The sequence below is a fragment of the Oryza sativa genome, chromosome 11 (genome assembly GCF_034140825.1).
Source record: "Oryza sativa Japonica Group chromosome 11, ASM3414082v1".
NCBI lineage: Eukaryota > Viridiplantae > Streptophyta > Magnoliopsida > Poales > Poaceae > Oryza > Oryza sativa.
In genome coordinates, this window is record NC_089045.1 from 21,035,699 (window position 1) to 21,056,645 (window position 20,947).

The window sequence follows — 20,947 nt, forward strand, 5'->3', positions numbered from 1 at the left end:
CGTTGCTCTTATTCATCATAATCACACCAGTACAATATTTGGGGTAGCCTATCTAACTGTTGTCGACATGGCGGTCTGAAGGTCTGACTCGTAGTCGACAACAGGGTAGCTTTCCTCCTCGAATCCGCATCCGGCGAGATCAGAGACAACGCTATATCTCTCCTGACGGTATCCGTAGGCACCGCAGGGGACTAGCCATGCCTATCTCTGAAGTCGATATCCGGCGTCTTGTCTTGGCGTATGTTGGCTTGTATGTTGTGGCTTCTGTTGTTCCATGTTGTCCGTATCCCCTCTCCTCCTAGGGGGCCTTGTATTTATACCCATAGGTGTCCCCTTGTCCAAGTAGAACTAGGAAAACCAATATGGACACAATCTGAGTAGTCCTTGTCGTTTCCATGTAGAACTCTTGTTGTCTTTCCTTATCCGGAACTCCATCCCTATCCGAAGGTTGTTTCCGTATAAGATATGGTATGTGGTGGATCCTGCCGAGATTTAGTCAACTACTATTAGGTATGTGGTATCCATAACCCTGACAGTTTGTTACTCCCTCCGTTTCACAAAGTAAGTCATTCTAGCATTTTCCACATTCATATTGATTTTAATAAATCTATATAGATATATATGTCTAGATTCATTAACATCAATTTGAATGTGGGAAATGCTAAAATGACTTACATTGTGAAACGGAGGAAGTAGTTTCCTTTATTTTTAGGAAAGTGTGTTTAGTGTAAGAACTTTATATTTTCCTTTTATGTTTAGAAAAGTTTCTTTCTTGTCCTACAAGGACTAGTATCTTCCCATGTGTATAAATATGTACACCCAGGGTCATTGTAATTTATCTCTCGATCAATACAACTACTCTCGACGCATCGCCACCCTCTTTCCTAAGGTTTTTACTTATCATCCGATGGAATTTGGCACCTGACGCGGGGCTGCATCGGTTCAGTTTGATCTCCGGCGAAGGGGTAAGTCCTACGTTCCGCCGGCCCTGATGAATCTATCGGCTATGTTGGTGTTGTTCAAGGCTGCATCGCTTCGATCTCTTGGATCGCTCTGGTTTAGTTGATATATTTGCCTACGTGATATCTCAATTCTATCTCTAATTGCATTGTATTTAAAGACGCATCGGTTTAGTTGGGACTGTCTCGATTAGGTCCGATCTTCTGTCTTAGCCGATATATCTCTACAATCACAATGTTGTCCTAAATAGATTTGTTATATCCATCACATTAGATAGATCTATCGGCTCATCGAGTATTAGATAATCATATACAATTTTGTGCTACTAGATTGTTGTTGATAATATAAGTCTTGTTAAGCCGATAGGTTCATGCTAATGTTTTATCGGGGTACTAGCCGATAAGTTATTTAGACGTTGCATTGGCTTATAAGGATTGCATATACATATAAGTCGGATCTAGCCGATGACAATAAAGGTTTCACTGTTTAATCTAATCTTGTGGATTTTATGACATCGGGCCTCCAGCCGATGTATGCTTTAACCTTCGGATCGATGTTTATCTATCATATCATTATTAGCCGATTGGTTTCTATTGGATTATATTATTGTTATTTATCATCATCATCGGATCGACTTTATATCATTATCTACATACATATAGCCGATTGCTCAAAACCCTATCGAACATCGGCTGGTATCGGCATCGGCTGTAATTACTCCATTGGCTTGTCAGCCGACCGGCTCATCATATCTTGTTTGTTGCAGGGTCAAACTGACTGGCACGTCCGTATCTCACCAACCTTTGGTCCTGCACTGGAGTTAAGCAGATCTCCCAGGTCTGTTTTTGGATCAACACATTTTACATTGTACTGATTTTAAACGAGGTTTTTTTTATCATATGCAGTATAAAAGCAAGCTTATACTCTCTTCATCCGTGAATAAAAGGAATTATACTCTTTTTTGGTAAAAATTAAGGAAGTAGTAAAAGGATATCTGATGTGACACAAGGCAATGGGTGAAAGAATAAGGTACTATAAAAGTTTGTAGATGTGAGATGGTAGAGAAACAAACTAGTATAAAAGTTGGTAGGTGAAGAATATAATACTGTCTTATGATTTTATTAGACAAATTTGATTGAGAAAATCCCTTAAATTATAGAACGGAGGAGTATTTCATAGGCAATGGTTTTCTCTAACTACAAAAATTCGGAATTGTTTTGAACTGCCATAAATTTCTTTTTGTCCGAAAAGAAAAAAAAAACCAAGCGCACTTGTTCTACCACGTGTCCTATCCTCCTCCTCCCAACATCGAACTCCTGGCCCACAGCCCACTTACATGTGGGCCCACTCCAACCGAAATCAACACATCGCCGAATACACTTTCCCCGGCCTTATCTCCCGCGACCCAAATGGAAGCCACCGCCGCCGCGACCCGCCTCCTCCTCCCGCCTCTCCGCGCGCCGCCGCCGTCGCTCGCCGGCGGCGCGGCGGCGGCGGCCGGTGGTGGGGGCCGGTGGCGCGGTGCCGTGCCGAGACGGGCGAGGGCCCGCCGCGCCGTCGTCCCGCCCCGCGCGTCGCTCGTCGACAGCAGCGGCGGCGCGGCCGCCGCCGCCGTGCTCCTGGACGCGGCGGTGGCCGGGGCGACGGGGTACTCGCAGGCGAGCTACTACACGTCGCTGGGGCTCTTCGTGCTCTCCGTCCCTGGCCTCTGGTCGCTCATCAAGCGCTCCGTCAAGTCCAAGGTACGGCTCTCCACCTCTGCTGCTTCCTCCATCTCGCTCTGACGAGTGTTGGCGATGCCCGTCGCCATGCGCGCGCTCGAGCCTCGAGAGCTCTTCGCATTGGACCATGGCTGTCTTCCTTCCTCCTTTCTTTGGAGGTGACTGCTGCTTCTGTAGATAGCTCAACGAGTGGCTGAGTGTGCTTTGCTTTTTCACTTCCTTCAAGTTCTTCTTTGCAGAGTGTTCTTGTCAGTGCAAGAACCACCATTAAATCCAATAGGGATTCATGACTGCTTTGCTGTATCAAAATCGTTGCGTCCTTTTTTATAAATCTGTCTAGTCAATGATGCGAATAGAGAAATTTCATGGTGACTTAGTTATGTTTGGCTGCTGGTTCTCTGAATTGTGCGGTCTTTAGGTGATGTTGTTTAGTTCGTTGCTGAAAACAGTAGCATGGTTGTGTGGTTTGCCTTTTTTTTTAACCGGCATTAGACATGCTAGTCTCATTCAAAACATGAAGAGTAAAAGTTATATATACAAGTATAAAAAAGTTGTACGAGAAGTAAAAACACTACAGCAGCATAAGCGAGATGTGCTGTGGATTAGTGTGCGAATTCCTTTTTTTGGTACTAGTAAATTAGTGTTTGCTAGTTCCATCCACCAATCGTGAACCATTGTGGTTACCTTTCATTCTGACGGTTTGAGCTGTTCGCATGATGTCCACCAATAGTGTGTGGTTGTCATCTATGTCAAATTGGCTAGTGCAGGTTGTGCAGAAGACATTCGTCAAGGAGGAAGGGCAGACGATGGCGCCGAACCAGGTGGCTGGGGAGATCCTCTCGTTCTTCACCCGTAACAACTTCACCATCTCTGACCGTGGCGAGGTTATCACGTAAGTAGCCAGATCGGATTTCTATCCTAATGCAGTAATCTACTGAGTTATGACTATGATATGCAGAAGTACAGGATAACCTTTGGACTATACTTTTAGCACGGTGTGACAATACCATTGGGACTTTGTACAACAGTTTTACACATACACCAGCTGTGTTAATGTGCTTCTTTATTCTTCTTGCAATCCAAATGTTGTGGGTTGTACCTTTAGGTTCACAGTGATCTCCACCATAACAACAATCATAGTAATTTGGTGATTCAAACACAGAACTTGATTGAAGCAAAGATATGAACAAGTAATATTTTCTACTTAACAATGCTTTACGCTAGAATTACATTAATTCTGATACTCACAAGTTACTTGGAAGTTGTAATAGAATGGAAACCCAAACTAGTATAGCAGTTGTATTTATTAGTTTTGCCCTGGTACCGTAGAGAAGTACAGTGTAAAGCTGCCCATGTTGTTTATATAGTGCATATCTAGCATAAGCTTATGCATTTTGTTTCACATCAAAATGCAATGCAAAATGAGGCACGATTTATGTTTTTTGCGCAGTTTTGAGGGCACTATGGTGCCGAGCAGGGGGCAAGCAGCACTTCTTACCTTCTGCACCTGCATTAGCCTTGGCAGCGTCGGTCTTGTTCTATCAATTGCAGTCCCGGAGGGTGGCAACAACTGGTTCTGGCTTATGACCTTAAGCCCATTGGCGTATGTCTCTGCAACTCTATAGCAGAAATTTAGAATGAAATTTCCAGGTCAAATGTAGTAACCTGTCCCTTCTTGATGGTTCAGGGGTGTATACTACTGGACAAAGGCATCAAGAAAAGAAGAGATCAAGGTCAAAATGATTTTATCGGATGACGGGAATGTATCCGAAATTCTTGTGCGGGGTGATGATGTCCAAGTGGAGCAGATGAGGAAGGAGCTCAAGTTCAGTGAGAAGGGGATGATATATGTTAAGGGGATCTTTGAAACATGATTGAATAGCTTGTTATCTACAGAACAGAGCTAACAAAAGAGTTCAAAAGAGCAGTTCCCTTGGTTCAAACTTCAGGTGAGGGAGATTTTGAATACCTACGGGCAAATCTGTATCTTGGCTTGAGAGGAAAAGAGGTGTATCCATGTGAGACTCCATTAAGATCGTGACACAAATTTTCTACCTAGGATATATATAGTGACTCAACAAGCAACTCTTTTCATGAAGATAGACAGTGCAAAAAATAATAAAATTGAATTGCATAGTAGTAAATGTTCGAGTGCGCAGCTCGGCTCACCCACCGTGGGCCACCCAGGTCACATTGGGCCTGTTCCACCACAAGTGGTATCAGAACCCAAGGTTTGGAACCCAAAACAATTTCCATGAGTCACATAGTGGAGAGGCTAGGTAACAAGTCTTCGGGGTCACATGGGTTGATGTGACGGGGGAAATTGTTAGACCCGAGGCCCAAGTAACAAGTCTTAGGGGTCACATGGGTTGATGTGACGGGGAAGATTGTTGGGTTTAGTCCCACATCAGTAATTGATGATGGAGGAGCACGATTTAAAAGGTGAGGGCGGTCCTCACCCATCAAACTAGTCTTTTGGGTTGTGTAGACCTAGGACCTAAAGTTATGGCTCCGGTTGGGCCTGTGGTGGAGCAGGCTCAATGTGACCTGGTGGCCTACGGTTGGTGGGCCGGGCTGCGCACTTTAACAAGTAGTATCAGAGCAGAAGGTTTCAGCATTGCATCAAGAAGACAAGTGGAGCAGGAAACACGAGGTCGTCAGCCGTGGCGATGAGATTGACGGTGACAACGAGGACGTTGCGGCGGCGACGACCTCACTCGCGATCAGACCGGCGATGGCGGAACATGATCGGAAGACGGGGCCGAACGTGGCCGAAGGCGTTCGGAGAGATCGGAGGGGTAACGCCATGGACAACGTGCCCGACCCACGTGGCGAAGCCAGCGAGCGTGGTGCGGCGCAGTGGACGTGGAGGGCCGGGACGATAGGGTCGTGGACGGTGAACACGAGGACTCTGACTGCGGTGTGTGCAGAGGCACGAACAAGCATGTATGTGTACGTGCTACACGCGCACATGAGATGCATGCGACGAATCAAGCAAGTAAATATGCAAAGTAAACAAACAAAAACTACGGGCTGCATGCAAATTAATTGGTGTATTGGGCATGTGCTTGGTCAAAAGCATTGATTACGTGGCTTGGGTGCAGTACGCATGCAAGCACGAGCTGATACGGACTTGCATACAGCAAGGCAGCAAGCCGTAGATGGGAGAGACTTTGCAACGAGGAGACATCACAGAGATTAATGACCGTGCAAAAGTTGTTTACGAGCTAGTCAGACTTGAGTTTGGGTGCTGTTTGGAGAGGAGTCCGTAACAGATTCTTCATCGTAGTACACGATATATACATGTTAGTACACGATATATACAATGGCGGAGCCAGAAATTATATAAGACTAGAGTTAAGATATGGCTCGACTAATTGAGTATTAGTTTTCTGAAAAAATTACATGGTGAATCAACAAAATTTAAGCAAGTTTTTAGAGGCAGGCCTAGGGCTCAAGCCAGGGGCGGATCAACAGTATAGTCATCGGTGTCAGGCGACACTGACGAATTTCAATAAAACCTATAGCAAAACTACTTATTCATATATTACAACATCATATTCTAAGCATAATTAGTGTACTATGACACCGATAGACACGTTATGACACCAATGAATCAATTTTCTGGATCCGCCACTGGCTCGAGCTCTAGCTGCCCTAGGCATGTCTCCGCCCCTGATATATACGAGGTGACAAGGGAGAAGTCGGTTGCATATTCAACTCGGACTTTGGACGTAGAAGGATCAAGGAAACGAGACAGCGCACGACAGCAAGGGCACTCAACGTCGGCAACTTTTGGCACGCAGGCTTAAATCATATTGCTGGTCGTCGAGACAGAAGGCTTGGTTGAAGCGTGTAACAGAGGTGCGTGTATATCGGTTGGATCGGGCCGGCAGGGTGGTCAGACCCAGTGGCGGAGCCAGGATTTCAAAGTTGGGTATTCCCGTCTAAGCACTGAGCCGTTGCCTGTCCTTGCCCCTCGCGGCCGCTGGCCACCCAACCGACCTGACCGCCTTAGCTTGGCGGAGTGTCGGGCGCCGCCCGCCGTGGCAATGGCCTCCCCCTCCGCGGTAGCACGGTCCAGCTCCCGCTGCCGATTGCCGTCTTGCCGCACCGCCACCTAGGGTTTGCAAATGGGGAGTGGCGCGAGGGAGCCGAGCCAGGGAGGGATGGGTCAAGGAGGGAGAGCGAGAGGGGGCTGTCTGGAAGAGTGGTGGCTAAGTGGGTCAACTGATGTCTGATGGGTCATGACGGAGTGGGTCGGGTTGGTTGAAGGCATCGTAAGAGACAAGTTGGGCTGTGTTTGGATCAAAAAATTGAGAATTTAGGTGTACAAATATGTGTACATGTGTATATACTAGAAGTATACTTGTTTTTTTATAAAAAACGTTGGGTATTCCCAGGAATACCCGAGAATCATGGTGGGTCCGCCACTGGTCAGACCGACGGACTGGTTAGGCTGTGGAGTTCGGACGGTTAGACCGAGTTCAACAGACAGGTGGTTCGTTGCAGGAACTTGTTAACGAATCCGGAAGAAGGACAAGACGGTTCTACAAATGGATAGTTTGCAAGTTTAAAGGGTGAGTAGACTGGTAGCAATAGGCTGGTCAGGTCACATATGAAGTTATCTGACATAAACAGGATATATCCGGGACTCGACGAGGAGTTGAGATATATGGAGTTAAGCCAGAACTGAAGAAAAATCACAGGCAACTGCGGGTGAAAATCGTTGAGGGCATCAACGGGCTGTTTGGCAGTATAGGATATATCCAAGATCTGCGGGGTTTACACGATGGGGATATATGAAATCTGCGTCACTGAAGAGGAAGAGCAAGCGCTATGGCGGTAATTCTTTGGGTGATTCAAAGCAATGGTGAATTTTCTCGAAGTATCATCGGTTCAGTCTACAAATGCGGGAAAGCGTGGATGTTGGATTTATTAGCTCGGTTCATAAGACGATAAGGAAGAAAGGGTTCTCTTCAAGTCTGGCGAGTTTGATTTATCTATTTGGTGATGGCATGGGCTATCTAGCCATGGATAAGATGAAGTCAAATTTAAGACAGTAGATAGAGATGAACATGGTTTTCGGGGAGTCTATGATGTGGCAGCTAGGAAGGAATCCAATTTTGATTGGCAATACGACTGTGATGATAGGAGAGAAGGTGGAGCATTGTTGTAGGTGGAGTCCAGAGGAAGAAATTATTGGGATAGCTGAGTCTCTCGAAGGTGGTGGGTCTAGCACAGGCTCGTCGGGCGGCTCGTGGTGAAGCTGCAAAGAAGACAACCCAAGTTTGGAGGACAGGTGGATTGGCATGGTGATTCTACTACTTCTGGGTGGCGTATATTCGTCAAGGTGGAGTTGGTTAGAATAGGTGTCGAATATACTGTAAAATCAAAGGTGTTTTTTATTATTATTCTGTGATGAACAATTGGCATTGGAGATTATTGGTTTTGATATTTGGAATTTATTTGCGAAGTGGTTTTGGAGATGATTGGATTTTTACAGGTGATCTACAGGTACTGCTGTGATTTGGGTCCGGTCAGACCGGGCAGTGGTGGCCGGTCAGACCAGCGTGTATCGCGCGGTCAGACTGGCCGACTCTGTGTCAGTTTCGGTTTCGGGTTGTTTATTTGGATTTCCGTGATTGTTTCATATTTATGGATTCTAGATGGATAATATGCGTATGTAATACTGTTGTTTGCTGACAATGAGTCAAGTTGGGGATAGCTTGGTCTCGGAATATGGTTTCTTTGTTTATTTCATGTGTAGGTGACTTAATGTCTCGGGAGAGTATTTGCGGTGATGCATCGGGAGTCGGCTTGGGGACAAGACGATGTCCGTGACGGCCAGATATCATGCAGGATACTTTGGCTAAAGTTCAATGCACATGGTTGGTGAAGATTTTATATGGCATACGATGGAGGTATTGTGTGCGTATAGGATGCGGAGTCGAATTTGAAGGAGTCCAAATTTGGTATGATTGGTTATGTAAAGTTTGTTTCTTGTACGAGAAGGTTTCCTATGGGGATTAGGACTTCTAGTATGAGTTTAGTTCGTGGCTTTAGGCTGCCTACCTCATGTATAAATAGAGAGGGAGCGTGAGGCTTCCCGGTATCGCTTTTGAGAGCATTGAGTTGCTAGTTTAGTTAGGGTTTCGAGTTTAGTTGAGATTTTTGTAAGAAGTGCTGTTGGTGCACTTTGTAAACACAGAGAGAAGCAATAAAGTTGTCATCTACTTAAAGAGTTTTTCGATTTGTGTTTTCTCGGGTGCAGCGGTCCAACCGGCAGGACACCTGCGGTCAGACCGGTGGCATCGAGGTCAGACCGGCGGAGCAACGGTGGTCAGACCGGTGGCAGCGACAGGAGCTGGCAGGCAATCTCGGCGGTTCGACCGATCGATCTATATCGGTCAGATCGACGTTCTTCAGGTGGTCAGACCGGCGCTGCTACTTTGGTCAGACCGCGATCCTTCGAATTTGAGGGTAACTTTTAATTTCGCAAAAAGTTTGGGTTTTTGGGCATACCAACCATTCACCCCCCCTCTGGTTGGCTTAGTTCTTGTGATTCGATCCTACATATACTAGTCCTATTTGGTTACAGTTGGATTTAAAGTTGTAATAGGTGTTAGCGGTGGAGTTAGAGTCCCACAATGTAACCATGGCGACTACAATGTAGCGTAGACACGCAGGGAGATAATGGAGGCGTGGCCATAGACTCGTAGCTGCTAGGTGCTATATTGGTTGGGAGGAGCGCCCATAATCAGAGCCCCGAGGATGTAGGCTTCGGCTGAACCTCGTTAACAAATATCGTGTGTTCTTGTGTCGTCATCTGGTGTGTCTTGGGTGATCAATGACTAAAGCGATCAGAAAGGTTAGTCGTCGTTCCACTATATCGACCAACTTTTATAATAGTAAATGAGAAGATGTTGCTTGAGATGTTCAAACAAGATTTTTTTAAAAAAACTGCATCATTCGTTGCATGCGAAAAAATGTGCAAAGTATTTCCATCACCCAGCTCTTTCTGAGCGCTGGCACAAGAGATGACAGGAAAAGATTCTCTGAAGTGTAAAGTAAGAAATACAGAACAATGAAGCAGAAAAACACTCGGTCAAAAATTGGAATTTCTTATCTATCTTTCTTTACCCATACATAAAATATTGCTAAACTAAATTTGAGTGAGTTCTCTCCAATCCAGAGCAAACACATCACATAAAGTAAACTATATGTCTATATACTAAAAAACTAAGGAGATTCTCTGAATTGTAAAAAAACAAATACAGAAGAATGAAGCAGAAAAATCGTAGCGTGTTCCCTCATTGAAAAAAACACATGACAGAAACTACAACTCGAATATATCACAAAAGCAATGGAACTCGTTATCTGTACTAAAGAACTTATATGTGCAGACCGACTCAAATATGAAAGATACTCTCGGAATCCAACACGCGATTAAACTCCTCCATGAGTTCAACAATGTTACCTAGAAGAGACACGATCTTATAATTAAATAAGAATAGTTTACTGGAGTTTTATAGGCTGGAGGGAGATTTACTTGGTCTAATATGCAGTTACAGACTGTGAGAATTGCCTTGGACAAATTTTTTGTTTATAGTACTTGGGAATAGAAGCATCATTTAACTGTGGTGGGTTGTGTTGGATACTAGAGAGAGATGGGTTAGCTTCAACATGAGTGTTTTTAGAACATTTAAAAAAGATGATGTGGCATATAAAGGGATAAGTTGATTTCTGTTATTTACTGATGCCTTTTCTTAAAAAGTGACTTAGCGGCTGGTTAAAAGGTGGCTTAGCGGCTGGGGAGCAAATAAGGTTAGTAAGTTCAGGGAAAAAAAGTAAGGTGTTAGAACAGAAATTGGGGGAGATTGATAGCAGAGCTGAGGAGAGAGATCTTTTTGAACATGAGTAGAAAAAGAGGTGGAAAGCATTTATTTGCAAGAATAAATTTGGTGGCAGAAGAGATGTGGGGAGAAATGGCTGCTACAAGGTGATGCTAATACTTCTTTTTTTCATGAAGTAGCTGATGGGGGACTCAGAAAAAGACACATTTTCTCTTTGCAATCATGGAGTAGCTGATGGGGGACTCAGAAAAAGACACATTTTCTCTTTGCAAAGTGGGGATTAAACAATTTCTGAGTTTAAGGATATACAGGAGCATGTGTATAGTTACTATAAGAAACTTTTTGGTAAGGAAGAGTGCAGAAATGTACATTTGGGGTTTCTCTTTGCAAAGTGGGGATCAAACAATTTCTGAGTTTAAGGATATACTGGAGCATGTGTATAGTTACTATAAGAAACTTTTTGGTAAGGAAGAGTGCAGAAATGTACATTTGGGGAATGTTTGGAGTGCTTTTCTTAGATTAACTGATGCTGAAAAGGAAAACATGATCAGACCTTTCTCTCTTGAGAAACTAGACAAAAATATAAAGGAGATGAAAGCTAATACTTCCCCTGGGCCTGATGGCTTCCCAGTGGGGTTTTATAAGGACTGAATTTGGAGGGTTAATCAAGGAAATGTTGGATGATTTACATGTGGGCTCTCTCAACACTGATAGGATAAACTATGGTGTGATATTTTTATTGCCAAAGGTTGTTGAGGCTAAAACCATCAAACAATATAGGCCTATCTGTTTGCAGAATGTTATTTTGAAAATCTTGACAAAGACAATCAATGGACTCAAACAACATTCATTCCTGGGAGGAATATTCTTGAGCGGTGTGTCATCCTGCATAAGTTGCAAAGAAAGGGTGACATGGGGATTATCTTTAAGATTGATTTTGACAAGGCATATGATAGAGTTAATTGGAACTTTCTGTATGAGGTGATGAGAAAGAAGAATTTTAGTGATTAGTTTATTGGTTGGGTGAAGAAGATAACAGAAGGTGGCAGAGTGAGTATCAATATACCTTTCTTTAAGACCCATAGAGGGCTTAGGCAGGGGGACCCTTTGTCCCCTCTGTTATTCAATCTGGTGGGTGATGCTTTGGCAGCTGTCCTTGAAAGTGCAAAAACAAATGGGGTTTTAGAAGGTTTGGTGTCTAATCTAGTGCCTAGGGGTTTAACTCATTTTCAATATGCTGATGATACTATTTTTTTTTATCAAGAATGAGGAGTACAACATTAGGGTGCTGAAATTTCTATTGTTTTGTTTTGAGAAAATGTTTGGGATGAAAATTAACTATCAAAAGAGTGAGGTTTATGTTCTGGGAGTTAGTAAGGAGGAGGAATTGAGAGTTGCTAATATGCTGAATTATAAAGTGGGTAGTTTACCTTTTACTTACTTGGGGCTTCCTATGGTGGTTGAGAAGATATGAATGAAAGATTTGTGTTACATTACTCAGAAAGTTGATAAGAGGTTGTAGTCCTGGAAAAGTGGTTACCTTTCTTATGGAGGAAGAGAAATTAAAATTAACTCTTGCCTGTCAAGTGCCCCTATGTATGCAATGGGTTTTTACCATCTACCTGAGAAGTTTCATAAGATAATGGACTCTATAAGAAGTAGGTTCTACTAGTAGGGTTTGGGGAAAAAAAGAAGTACCATATGCTGAAATGGAAAGCTCTAATCAGACCAAAGGAGTTTGGGGGTTTCGGTTTTCTAGATACTAGGGTGATGAATCTGTGTTTGCTAAGCAAATGGATCATGAGAATTGAGAATGGAGATCATGATATGTGTTTACAAGTTCTGAGAAGGAAATACATGGTCCAGCCTAGTTTTTTTTTAGAGTTCTCCTGGGGGGGAGGGGGTTCCAGTTTTCGAAGGGTTTGCATGACTATAAGGGTTGGCTGGAAAGGTTAGTGGTTAAAAAAGTTCATCAGGGAGGGTGTGTGAAATTCTGGAGGGATGTTTGGCTGGGTCAGGTACCCTTGAAAGTTGCTTTCCTTGAGTTGTTTGACATAAGTTATCATCAAGAAGCGACTGTGAGTGAATTATGGGAGAATGGGACTTGGAATTTGGAGTTTAGAAGGAATCTAGATGATAACAGTGGTCAAGATTTAATTAGGTTGAGAGGCCTTTTAAATGAATATAATCTGGATGGTAGAGCAGATAGAGTGGTTTGGCCTAACACCAGCAACAAGATCTTTAATGTGAGATCGATGTATAGATTGATCACTTTTGGGGGTGTTAAAGATTCTGAAATGATGAGTATTTGGAAGAGTAAAATTCCTCAAAAGATCAAGCATTTCTTGTATATGGCAGGAAAAGGGAGACTACCATGTTCTACTCAATTGGTTAAAAGGAAGTGGAGAGGGGGAGATGAGTTGTGTAAGCTATGTGGTAAAAAAGAAACCTCGAACCATATCCTCTTTATGTGCCCTTTAGCTAGTTTTACTTGGTGTGTCATTAGGGATGCTCTTGGCTTGGACAAAAGACCAAGTAATATCAGTGAGGGTTTGGATTTGGTTAAGGGGAAGAAAATGAATAGGGTTTGGGGTGGTGCTTCTGGCTACTGTGTGTTGGGCGTTGTGGTTGGTTAGGAACGATTGGGTTTTTGAAAATGTGTTGATTAAATCCCCTTTGCATATTGTTTACAAAACTCTTTCTTTTGTTCAGAAATGGTGTATCATGCTAAAAGGGGAGGAGCAAGGTATCTTGGAAGGATGGTGTGATCGTCTGCTGGAAAAAATGGGACAACTGAAGACAAATCGATTGCCTGAAGATTTGTAACTGTGTAGTTCAGTTGGCCCTTACCTACGCCTCATGGGAAAGACAGCCTGTGTGCTGAACTGTGTTTTTCTGTTTTTTAATAAGACTGTTTGTCTGTTGGGCTTTCTTTCAAAGCCAGGTCAATATAATTGATCTGTTTCAAAAAAAAAACAAGAAGACGCAGCACCTGCCGCGCGAGGGAGGTGCCATCCGCCGTGGCGCACGCCTCCTCCTCCAAGTCATCACAGATTCCCTCAAGCTTGGCATCGTCGACGGCGGAGACATCGGTTGCGGTGGCGGGGAACGTCATCTTCTTCCGTGCAGTGTCCTCGAGCCCTAACGAGACATCTCGGAGCATAATCCCAAGCGGGCGTGCCCTCACAAGGGCCCGAGCATCCACTGCATGATGCGCCAGTTGATGTCCACTGCCTCCGTCAAGGCGGAGAGGATGCGTCCGGCCTCGTCCTGACGGTTGAGAGATCGGACCTCGACATCAACGCCGCCGACGGCCGCAAGGTCCGCCATGGCATTCTCAACCTGCTCCAGCGATGACACTAGTACAGTAGATACCAACACGGAGGTGGGAGAGGCCGAGGAACCGAGGCTCGAGGCCGACAACGAGGAGACAGAGGCAGAGGCAGAGGTAGAGGCAAAGTGCACCGCGGAGATTGGGGTTGAGGAGCTCGCCGTGGCGGCAGTGTCAAGGAGTGCGCCTAGGAAGGCGAACCGGTGGGAATCGAGGCGGAGGCAGAGTTCGCCAAGGCTGTCAGGGTAGCAAAGCTCACCACGGCGATCGCGGTAGTGGAGCGCATTGCGAGGCGGTCGAGGTTGAGGAGCTCGGCGCGGCGGTCGTGGTTGAGGGCCCCACAAGTCAGAGGCCTTGGCTGTCTCGCAGTCCACGTGACCATCGCCATTGTTCCTCACTGTTGGATAGTATAGAGAGAGGAGAATACTGCGTAACGTGGATTGATTGTATTGAGCCTCTGGGGGCCGGTATATGTAGGAGTACGTGGGGAGGAGATAAGGAACGATTACAGATTTGGAAGGAGTTCACACAAATCAATCATATCCTAATATGACTCTAACTACCATATACTCGAACATCCCCCCGCAGTCCATGCATGAGCAGCGCGGACACTTGGACTGAAGAAAAAACCAGCAAGAATACTCAACACGATGATAGCCCTTTATGCCATAGTCGATGTAGATAAAGCAAAGGAGCCGAGAGAGCCGTGGTCGATGAAGCCGTGCGTAGACTAGCCGTGGTCGATGTAGCCGAAGTAGGGAAGCCGATGATGTCGAGGTAGCCGAGCCGTGGGGCGCGCATGGGGCGCTGTAGAGTGGTTGTAAACGCACGGGAGGGCATCATGGACCAATGGTGCGCGAGGACGTGCTGGAGATGAAGACGGTGATACAATCACGATGATCGTGGAGGAATATGACGCCGAAGAGCCGATGTAGTCGAACCGTGAAGTACGAGACGTCACGCCGGGTTTGCCAGACCCAGGGACAACTCGGGACGAACACGCGCAACGGTGTTGCCAATACCGCGTAGACGAGGTAGGGAACCACCATGAATCATACGCCAATGTCGGAGGAGACTAGCAGAGAAGGCCTTCGAGACGGTCGCGGCGCGAGAACGGCGTAGAGGCAGAATTGCCGAAGTAGCACCCGCAGTTGCCGGAGAAGAGCGAAGTGTAGTCGAGGAAGATACGGCGATGCTGGCAATGAGACATGCTGGATGAAGAAGATGGTGAAGTAGCAGGACCAACGGCCTGGACAGCAACGTCGGTAGCCATGTAGAGGTAGCTGGACCACCGGCCTAGAACGGCGATGATGGCAACTTGCAGACGCAGCGGCAATGCTCTAAGTAGACGAAGAAGAACCCGAGTGGCTGACGATGACCAGTGCGGATGATGAGGTTGTCGATGCGCGAACGGTGAGAAAGAAGACGAAAGCGGCGAAACTGCGGTCCGAGAGGACAACACAGCTGCAGCTCCATATCGATGCAACGGCAAGAACTAAATCGACGGTGAGGCCACGCTGAGAAGGGCCTCTCAGCGTTGCAACAGCCAGTGGACGGGGACCATGGGCAGCGGCACTGCGGCCCGAGGGAACAACGTAGTGGCAACCAGAAGATTGATGGCGTAGTACACGTGCTCGAAGACGATAGCAGCAGTGTGTCGTAGCCGGGCGCATAAACGGGTGATCAAGCCAAAATTGCATGAGGCTAGGCGACGAAGAGGAAGCCGGAGTTGATGCCGATGTTCGAGATGTGCAAATGTCGACGAGGCAATGGACGACGCAAACCCAATCTCTGATCGGGGGAAAAACACACACACACACACAAATACAAGCAGCAACAGCACTGTAGCAGGGTAGCAATCCACACGCTCGACGACAGTCCAAGCTGAACGCAGCACAGTCCTTCATCAAGTCAACAAGCTAACCTCTCTGTACGTACATATCCACGTGACCTCTCTCCTCCCTTGCATGTAGAGCTACGCAAGTTCATAGCAGAAGGGTACAGATACAGCAGAGAGAGGGCGGCCTATGGACTAGCGGCGACCCGTTGGCTTGGCAGGGGCTGGGCCGGCTGGGCGCAGGTCGACGGCGGCGACTGGCTGTGGAGCGGAGCAGAGACCGGTGGACAGTGTCGGCTCCAGGAATGAATCGTTGGGTGGTCCTACTTGGCATCCCAAATTGTCACGATGTTACAAAATCAAGTCAAATATGTCAAATATAGTGGAAATATAATTCAAATATTGCAATATAGCTCAAAACATCACAAATTGATTAAAACCAACATTTAAGCCACACTACAAGAAAAATACTCTGTATAGACATTTTTCTAGTACTGTAGAGGCACTTATCAAATACCTTTACAACAATATAGAAGCATTTTAAAAAATGTCTAATAAGTGTCTTATGGTGAATTGTCTCTACAGACGAAGAGACATTTTATAAAATGTCTATAAGATGGTAGAGGCATTTTTTAGAGACACTAAATTGTACCGCAAACATATAAAACCAGTCCAAAAAAGAGAATAAAATAGTTTCCTTGCTTTTGATAAGTCTTGAACTCGTGATCTTTTGGTTAAATCATTCTAATCTTTGATACACTAACCAACTCAACTCCATGTCATTACTTGTATACTTGTTCCTTTAGTTACTTATATTTAATCCTTTAGTACACATTATCATTCTAAAAATGTCTCTACATAGTTTAAAATGTCTCAACAAAATGCCTTTATATATTAGACGCATTTTATAGTGCCGAAAGAATGCCTCTACGAGATAAAATCTAACAAAATGATATAAAAATGTCTCTAGAGTAAAAGTTTTCTAGGCAATTTTTAAAGTGCCTCTATAAAGTGTCTCTACACTATAAAACTTCTGATTTTAGAAGCAATTTACAAAATGCCTCTACAAAAGTGCCTCTATACGAGGTTTTTGTTGTAGTGCCAATCCCATCTCTTGATTTAATCGAATCCCACTTTCTATTTCACCCAATTCAAGTGCTTCCATAATCTTATGAACAAAACAAAATTGAAGTGGCGCTTCTTACCATAAATTTCCTTGACTGGGAAATCATGTGGATAACATTGGTTTGGACCTTTCAGAATATATGCACGCTGAACTGCGTCTTGTTCATTGACATTATAGCTCGCAATAGGGGACCTCAGTCCTGGATCATATTGAAGATGATTAGCATCATACTTTGGAGGTGCATCTTGCTATTCATTTGTTGCCTCAACAACTAGAGTTGGCTCAGGCTGTGGCTCAACTAGTGGCGGCTCATCTTCTTCAATTTGAGCTTCCTCATCAATAAGATCTGCCCTCTTCTTCGCCTTTGCTTCATGTTTCCGAAAAAGCGATGCAATGTCTCCATTCCTTTTCATGTCTCACTGTAATTTGCATTACAAATTAATGAGATACTAAGTTATAATGTTATATTGACTACTAACTAAGTTGTTGCTAAAAGAAAATTCCAAGTTTCAGTTTTCAATCACATTTTTTCATCCACATTTTTCATTCATCGATGACCGATCTATTCAAAGTATATACTAAAGACAAATGAGTAACTCGCCATCTCGGTCTTCACAGAGGGGCAGGGAGCAGCAGGGGAGTAGGGCACTGGAGGCCGGAGAGTCGTCGACTCGTTGAGTAGGAGGGAGAGGGACCCGACTCCGGTGCACCGTCGCCGCCGTGAGGGGCAGCGGGGGCAAAATCGTGGCCGGCTGGCCGCCGCCGGCTGGGATGGTGCTGCACGCCCGTGCCGGGCCCGGGCGGCCGACGGACGACGGCTGCCGCCTGCAAGCGCAATGGCCGCCGACGCTGGCACCTGGCGCAGAGCGAGAGTAGGAGGAGGCAAGGAGCGGGGAGTCGGGAGACCGGAGGGAGAGGTAGAGATGAGACAGAAGCAGCGTGATTTGGGGGAGGATTGGAGTGGCGGGCACGCCTGCGCGGTGCGCCTCTCCTCTGACCTCTGTCGTCCTAACCCTAGCCTGTGGTGGGCTTTTTCTGGTTTGGGCCGTCGGGGGGAGGGGGTCCTCCTAGGCCAAAATCCAGGGTGGTCCAGGGACCACCTGGACTACCCACTGGAGCCGCCCATGCCGGTGGAGAGCACCGTCCTTGGCGCCCCGGCGAACAGCAAGAGGCAAGATCCTATCGGTCGCAGAGCCCGGTAGAGGTCGACGGACCGTCGGTGGAGGAAGTCGGCCGGCAACGGGGTTATCCGTGGTGTCGTCGGTGGCAGGCAACGAAGGCGGAGGTCGGTTGCAGAGCCCGGCGGATGTCGACGCACCGTCGGTGGAGGAAGTCGGCCGGCAGCAGGGTTGTCCGTGGCGTCGTCGGTGGCAGGCGACGGAGGTGGAGGTCGAAGGCGTCGGCCCACGCAGTCACGTCGAAGTCGAGGGAGCCCGGCATAGCCTGTGAAGTGGAGTCGCGGAAAGCCGGCGGGGCGGACGACGTCGCCGCCAGTCCTGCGTGGGAGGCTTGGGTGGCATCGGCGGCGACCGAGGCTACACGACGGCGGTGGAGGCAGCGACCGGCGAGGATGGCTCGACGAGGACCATGGCCGTGACATGGCCGCGACGACCGGTAGATTCATGCGACGACATTACAGCTGCTGATGCTTGAATTGATGACGACGTGAGGAGAAGATGCAGGACTCCTGGAAATCGATCTCTCCAACTCAACGATGACAACGAACGAAAAAGATGAGGCCGCCAGAGGGGATCGGGATCGATCTTCTCGGCGACGAACCACGAACGACCAATCTGGGAACTGAACCAGATCGATCTGATGCGAAGACGAAAAAGGAAAAAAAAGGGGTGACCGCCCCCGGGAGATCGCTACTCCCGGCGGCGGCGGAGGCGGAAGCAGAGAGAGGGATGCTAGATCGCCCGCTCTGATACCATGTTGGATAGTATAGGGAGAGGGGAATACTGCGTAAAGTGGATTGATTGTATTGAGCCTCAGGGGGCCGGTATATATAAGAGTACATGGGGAGGAGATAAGGAAGGATTACAGATATGGAAGGAGTTCACACAAATCTGTCATATCCTAATATGACTTTAACTACCCTATACTCTACTCCATCCGTTTCACAATGTAAGACTTTCTAGCATTGCCCACATTTATAAAGATGCTAATGAATCTAGACATTATTATATATATAGATTCATTAGCATCTATATGAATGTGAACAATGTTAGAAAGTCTTACATTGTGAAACGAAGGAAGTAACACTCACCTCTAGCTAAGAGTGGTAATGGGTCGAGAGACTCATGAATGCTTTACAACCCTATGTAACCCTCATATATTTTAGGTGAAAATGTATAAAAAAAATAATTCCATCATGCTTTAGATCCAATCTTTAAATTTTTCAGGATAAAAAAACTCAAGACAATCACCACACCTACCTGCGGCCATCGATGCATCCCAAACAAGGTAAGTCGATAATGCGCCATGGCGCACCCTTCCTCATTAACATTTATAGCCTCCGTCAGGGATCTCCCATTAGCCACGTCCACTTCACTGCCGCTCATGGCTCACCAGATCCTCCTCTGCACCGGAACCTAGATGCCCCACCACTTTGTCCGATAATTGATTTATTACAAGTTTAATTCTAGATTGTTTTAAAGATAATTTTAAAAGGAATGAAATTGATTGGCATTGAAATTAGGAGTAGGGTGGTCGGGTGGAGCTTCATCAAGATCAAAGAGTGTCATGGCCTCCTCCAGCTTTAGGATGTTACATTGAAATCCCCTCTCTTTCAGTGAAGAAAAAAATTGTATTATAGCAAAAAACAAAATGTATAATAGCCTTTGTTTGAAAACACTTTTACACATTAGCCCCTCAGGATTGTAGTGAAGCTCAGCCACTGATTAGAAGATTTGGAAAATTCAACCATAAAACAAAGTTAAATCAGCTGACGATCCAAAAAGAAAACATTCGTCGACGATCTTTAGGGTCTGTTCGGCAACTACAAATATAAAATACTGTTCTTGTTGGCTGCAGTACAGTAAAAAAAAATCGGGATTGCTATATGTCATTCGAATAAAATTTAGGGAAGAAATCTTACAGATTTTGGACCACTGCATCCATGCCAAGATTCGTGCGTCGGCTTCTCTCCTCCAACTCCAGCGGGCTCCCCTTCTTCTCCAGCGCCGGCGACACCCCAACTCCGGCGGGTTAGGGTTTGGGGTTGGGGTGAGAGTAGGAGGGGGGTTGGGAGAGGGGGAAGAGGGGGGTTTCCTCGGGGTTTAGAGGGATGGCCGTGGGCGGCGGAGGACCGGCGGTGGGCGGTGGACTCCGGCGGGCGGCGAGGCGGCGGCGGCGCCGCCGAAGCCGTGGGGATGGAGGAGGGCGGTGGGCCGGCGTCGGCGGCGGGGGCAAAGCAAGCGTGAGATTAGGAGGCGGCGGCCAGTGGTGGCGGATCCGGCGGCGGAGAGCCGCTAGAGACGGGGAAGACGGCGGGGCGGGGGCACCTCGCCGTCGCCACATCGAGGAGAGGAGGGAAGGGGGAGAGGGGGAGGGGGAAGGGGAGGGGGCTCGCCGGGGGGGGGCCTCGCAGGTGCCGTTGACCCCTTCCGGCTAGCCGGCGAGGCGGGCGGCGGCGCGGTGGGGTGGTGGCGGCGGGGATCGCGCGAGGACGGGGTGGCGGCGGCGTGCGATATGAATCGGTGGGGAGGAGGAGAGGAGTTAGGTTAAAAGGGTCTGCACGAATCTTAAAGCATATCCAATGGTCCAAAATTCGAATGATATGGGGTGGGATTTTCTGTCACAATATGTATAAACAGCCCAAAAAAAATAGCAGCCGAACAGAAGCTTAATTTAAAACAAAAGAATGCAACTACGTGGCGCTCGTTAAATTCTTAGCATACATGAGTTCTGGAGGAAAACAACACCAAAAACACTATTCATCTCTTAAGGAAGTAATTTGATAATTTCTATGTTTTTTCGCATGGAGCTAGCATCCAAATAGTTGTTCATTGTTTGCTATCGGTCGGGCGCCTACAATATTGCAATTTGTCAGTCTATCATCGTTGGATACGCATCAAGATCCATGCACAAAACCAGGCTTGGCCTGATGCAATG

General features: G+C 46.4%; 1 protein-coding gene and 1 long non-coding RNA gene across 3 annotated transcripts; one reads left to right on the forward strand and one right to left on the reverse strand.

Annotated features, from left to right (window-relative positions):
• The first annotated feature begins 2,353 nt into the window (after positions 1-2,353).
• LOC4350622 (protein COFACTOR ASSEMBLY OF COMPLEX C SUBUNIT B CCB1, chloroplastic) lies at positions 2,354-4,825 on the forward strand. The gene is made up of 4 exons (XM_015762036.2): positions 2,354-2,702; positions 3,449-3,573; positions 4,132-4,284; positions 4,369-4,825. Exons 1-4 carry the CDS (start codon positions 2,370-2,372, stop codon positions 4,553-4,555), a joined length of 798 nt encoding a protein of 265 aa, XP_015617522.1. The 5' UTR covers positions 2,354-2,369; the 3' UTR covers positions 4,556-4,825.
• A 10,750-nt stretch (positions 4,826-15,575) lies between these two features.
• On the reverse strand, positions 15,576-20,500 carry LOC107279529 (uncharacterized). 2 transcript variants are annotated; one of them, XR_010737819.1, is made up of 4 exons: positions 19,932-20,500; positions 19,270-19,832; positions 16,911-17,250; positions 15,576-16,028 (listed from the first exon to the last, which is right to left on the reverse strand). It is a non-coding gene; the product is annotated as an uncharacterized lncRNA (long non-coding RNA). The 2 variants fall into 2 exon arrangements; XR_003239354.2 differs by having other exon boundaries at positions 15,576-16,031.
• Between the last annotated feature and the right edge of the window lie 447 nt (positions 20,501-20,947).

What these genes read in the sequence shown, in the direction of transcription:
- LOC4350622 (XM_015762036.2), top strand. Translation starts at nt 2,370, where the DNA reads ATGGAAGCCACCGCCGCCGCGACCCGCCTCCTCCTCCCGCCTCTCCGC. An exon ending in AGCGCTCCGTCAAGTCCAAG is followed by an intron (nt 2,703 to 3,448) that starts GTACGGCTCTCC and finishes TGGCTAGTGCAG; the next exon opens with GTTGTGCAGAAGACATTCGT. An exon ending in GACCGTGGCGAGGTTATCAC is followed by an intron (nt 3,574 to 4,131) that starts GTAAGTAGCCAG and finishes TTTTTTGCGCAG; the next exon opens with TTTTGAGGGCACTATGGTGC.